The sequence below is a fragment of the Diplotaxodon limnothrissa genome, linkage group LG2 (assembly GCF_057381915.1).
Source record: "Diplotaxodon limnothrissa isolate DT_005_m linkage group LG2, D_limnothrissa_male_GT1.1, whole genome shotgun sequence".
Taxonomy (NCBI): domain Eukaryota; kingdom Metazoa; phylum Chordata; class Actinopteri; order Cichliformes; family Cichlidae; genus Diplotaxodon; species Diplotaxodon limnothrissa.
The window spans coordinates 13253878-13257472 of NC_140597.1; the positions used below are offsets into that span (position 1 = coordinate 13253878).

The window sequence follows — 3595 nt, forward strand, 5'->3', positions numbered from 1 at the left end:
TCCTCAATACATAACCGTAGAGCTCGCGACCAGTATGCGCGTCTTAAATCTGTGGAGGAGGAGGAGGAGGGAGGACAGACACCTGCGCGAAGGGGGAGAAAACCTTCTCGGGTCAAAATAACGCTTTCCCCGACCTGGACCTCTATGTAAAATCAAATGTTTTTTGTTTACAAATGAAATAAAAAACGCTGCAACAAACTTTTTTTTTTTTTTGTTTACGTTTCTTTATTCGATACACACATCTTTAAACTTTTGTAAGGAGCACGCCCCGTGATGACCTCTGCGAGAGCGAGCGGGGCAGCGTCCTTTCAGAAAGTCAGACACCATGTCATCATTTTTAAACACATCGTTATAGTACAGAGAAAGTATTTTACCGACGGATAACCCCTGAGCCTTGTGACATAGATAAAAAATGCAATGTTGCCCGCAAACGACAGACATAGGGTGCTGAAGTTGACGATCGTGATAGAGTATTTTGTCAGAGCGGCCTTCCAGAAACTCTGAGATGACCGAGGGATAGTGAGCAAAGTCGGGAGGGAATCCGTAAGAGTCAAAAAAAGTGGAGGAACCGTCCCTTTCCAGAGTCAGAGCCAGCCAGTGTTCTCCCCTCAAGTGCGAGGGGTGAGTGTTTACTATAAAGTAGGCGGGGGGTTTAAAGTCGCGCCTCAAAAAGGCCAGCTGGTCCGAGGCCCAAACCCCGCAGAAAACGTCTCCCAAGGCGCGATGTAGAATGTGGTCCAGCTGAAGGTTATCCATGTATATTTTTTTATTTTTTTTAGTAATAATCCACCAGCACCTGTCTTTTAGAGTCAATCTCCAAAATGGAGTCGTAGCAGGCGTACACTATGAGAGTGGTGGTCTGAGGCAGAGGAACTCTGAATCTCATCTCCAGCCTCAAATTCCCGTTGGAGACGGGAGACAGGGCGTCAGCATCCTCGCTGGGTTCCAGATTAAAGGCAAACAGGGCGTAACCTTCATTAAATTCCCGGCGGTCGATGCTCAGAGGTAAATCTTTGAGGTGTCTCCCCGTGGCGGAAAACATGTGATAAAACTCCCTGACCGAATTTCCGCGGTCAAACTGTGGCTGGAAAGCTTTGGCGGGCACCTGCCTGCCGTCCTGACACAACGCCAGATACTCCACATCGTTGTGTCTAAAGTTGAAAGGCGACAGATCCCTCCTCCCGGTGAAGGCGTCGTGATGAACCATGCCCAGGACCACGTATTTTGGCATGGCTCCCAGAAAGAGATTCTCTTGGTTGCAGATCCTGGAATTTTCAGGGATGGAGTAGGTTTTCACAGAAACGCGCGAAAGAGGATAGAGGGCGTTTCCTTTCATCAGGGCCGCGGCGTGCCCCAGCCTGACGGCCGGCGAGACCGTGACCTTTTTAACAAACAGAGAGGCCGAAGTTATTTTCAGGGCAAACTGCGAATCCCGAGTTCCCATCAGACTGAAGGCATCGCTGTTGCGTATCAATTTAATTCTCAAATCCACAGAGTTCAGCAGGAGCCTCTCGCAGAAGAAAATATCAGCGTGGAGGGGACCCAGCAGGTCCACTTCTCGCGACTCGGCCGTGAAAACGGCTCTCTGTTTTATCCCTTTGTTCGGCCCGTTGCTTATAACTATAGAATCCATGTCTCCGGCCGTGTCTTTGTAAAACAGACCGGCGCTGAATTGACTCTTTAGAGTGTCTTCTGAAAAGTTGAGCAGCGTCTCGATCATGGCCCTGTAAGGATGGGTGGCGCTGGACTGCGAAATCAATCGATCCCCCAGAATAACGTCGCACTGACTGAAAATTGTGTTGAGAGGATAATTGATGAGGGCTACCCCTGCATCGGGTGGGATGTTGCTCCCATCCTTTTCCGTAATTTTCACTCTCAGATGGAGCATGGTGTCGTTCAGATCGAGATACTTTTCCCCGTCTCCGGGGATGAAAAATTCAATGGGTGAGTTGTCGTTCAAAGCAGAGAGGGGCTGACATTCTTGATATTTTTTATCCTCTATGGATAGCTGGGTCATGGGAGCCGAAAATAGATCCAGTTCGGCAAGGGTGCATTCGGCAGATTTCTTGTGTAAGAGAGACATTTTTTATTTATTTATTTTCTTCTAAAATATGTCCGAGCTCCTCTGGGGCTTCCTTCTCTTCCCACTGCCAGCCTTGACTGATTTACTTTTTACTCCGACGCTTTTATTTTTAATCCGCTCGCCCGGAGGGCGTTTCCTCTTCCTGCGGGAGAGGACCATCATACCCCCCGCCCCCTCCTGGCGAGGCTCTGTCAGCTTACCCATCACTCTTTTCACAGCGTCTGTAGCGATATTGGTTGCGGCCGTTTTCAGGTGAGGTTTAGCTACGGCGAACCCGGATTTGAAGAGAGGAGACACGAAACGAAACAGTCTGGAGAAGATGGATCCTATCCCTCTGCCGTACATCACGGGCGCTCCGTAAAAACCCGGAAGGGAACCTCCCACCTGCCCCTCATAATACCTCACAAAACGGTGGGGGTCCTGCGGGAGACGCGCCGCCATTCTCAAGCCGGTTTAAAGTGCAGCTTGACTATCGTTTTCCCGTAAACAAAATCCACGAATCTGTCGCGGTCCGTTTTAATTTCTACGCGTATGGTTTTAATGTATTTTTTAGATACGCGCAAGTAATGGACCGTATTATGTCTGATGCTGATCACGTCTCCGTAATCGCCTTTCACGTTAAGGACGCTGAGCAACGGTGAGTAACTGTCACCGACCGGCTGGTACTGAACGATGTCGGTGTAGAGAAACAGGTTATATACGCCCGCGTTCATATCGCACGGATACGGAGTAGAGCGCTTCGACAGAGTCCACCACTCGTTCGTTTTCAATCCCAGCATGTAAGACAGAGGAGGGAAGACCTTTATTTTATGGCTCCCGACTCCTTTGACATCCAGACGTTTGGTGATGTTGTTGAATGAAGCCTCGAAGGACGGGTCGTACTTTTGGATCGCCGGCACCAGGTGATCCAATAGATCTCCCCTGCCGAATTTTAAAATCACCAGGGGCTGATCTTCCTCCGTCGTCCGCATCAGCTCCAAGTAGGAGGCGTCCGGCGGTAGATTGTACCATGTGCGCGGATAAATGAATTCGCATAAGCCCACGCTCCATTCTCCGGTCAGCTCGAGGGGTTTGGCCAGATCCACCGTGTAGCAGCCGCTGGTGTTATCTTTAAATAAGCCCTTGCTGGCGTTGGAAGGCAGGGTCACGTAAAACCCTTCGGACTCCATCATGAATTTTAAAAAATGAGCCGAATGATGCAAGGGGTCTCTTTTTTTATACGCCTACCACTTCCGAGGCTTTCACCCAGCTGTTGAATTTATCCGGCCAGTTTTTCCACTTGACAAAAACCTGTTTTTCCCCTCTGACTGTGCGCCGCTTTAAAATCTTCTCCACATGAAACGCTTTGTCCTCGGTCAGTTTCACTTTCTGCAGCTCGGGCTCATAAAACGACCCTTCGATAGGCTCGCCGTCATAATCTTCTAGCTTATACACGGGTGGCGATCGGTGAAGGACCCGGATCACAGTAAAGATTTCGTCCGTGAAACTCTGTTCGTATTTTTTATCAAATAC

General features: G+C 49.3%; 1 protein-coding gene across 1 annotated transcript; it reads right to left on the minus strand.

Moving 5' to 3' along the window:
* Positions 1–775: 775 nt before the first annotated feature.
* On the minus strand, positions 776–2017 carry LOC146638274 (uncharacterized protein F54H12.2-like). Its single transcript, XM_085363661.1, has one exon. It carries the CDS (start codon positions 2015–2017, stop codon positions 776–778), a length of 1242 nt encoding a protein of 413 aa, XP_085219787.1.
* Positions 2018–3595: the final 1578 nt, after the last annotated feature.

What these genes read in the sequence shown, in the direction of transcription:
- LOC146638274 (XM_085363661.1), bottom strand. Translation starts at nt 2,017, where the DNA reads ATGACCCAGCTATCCATAGAGGATAAAAAATATCAAGAATGTCAGCCC.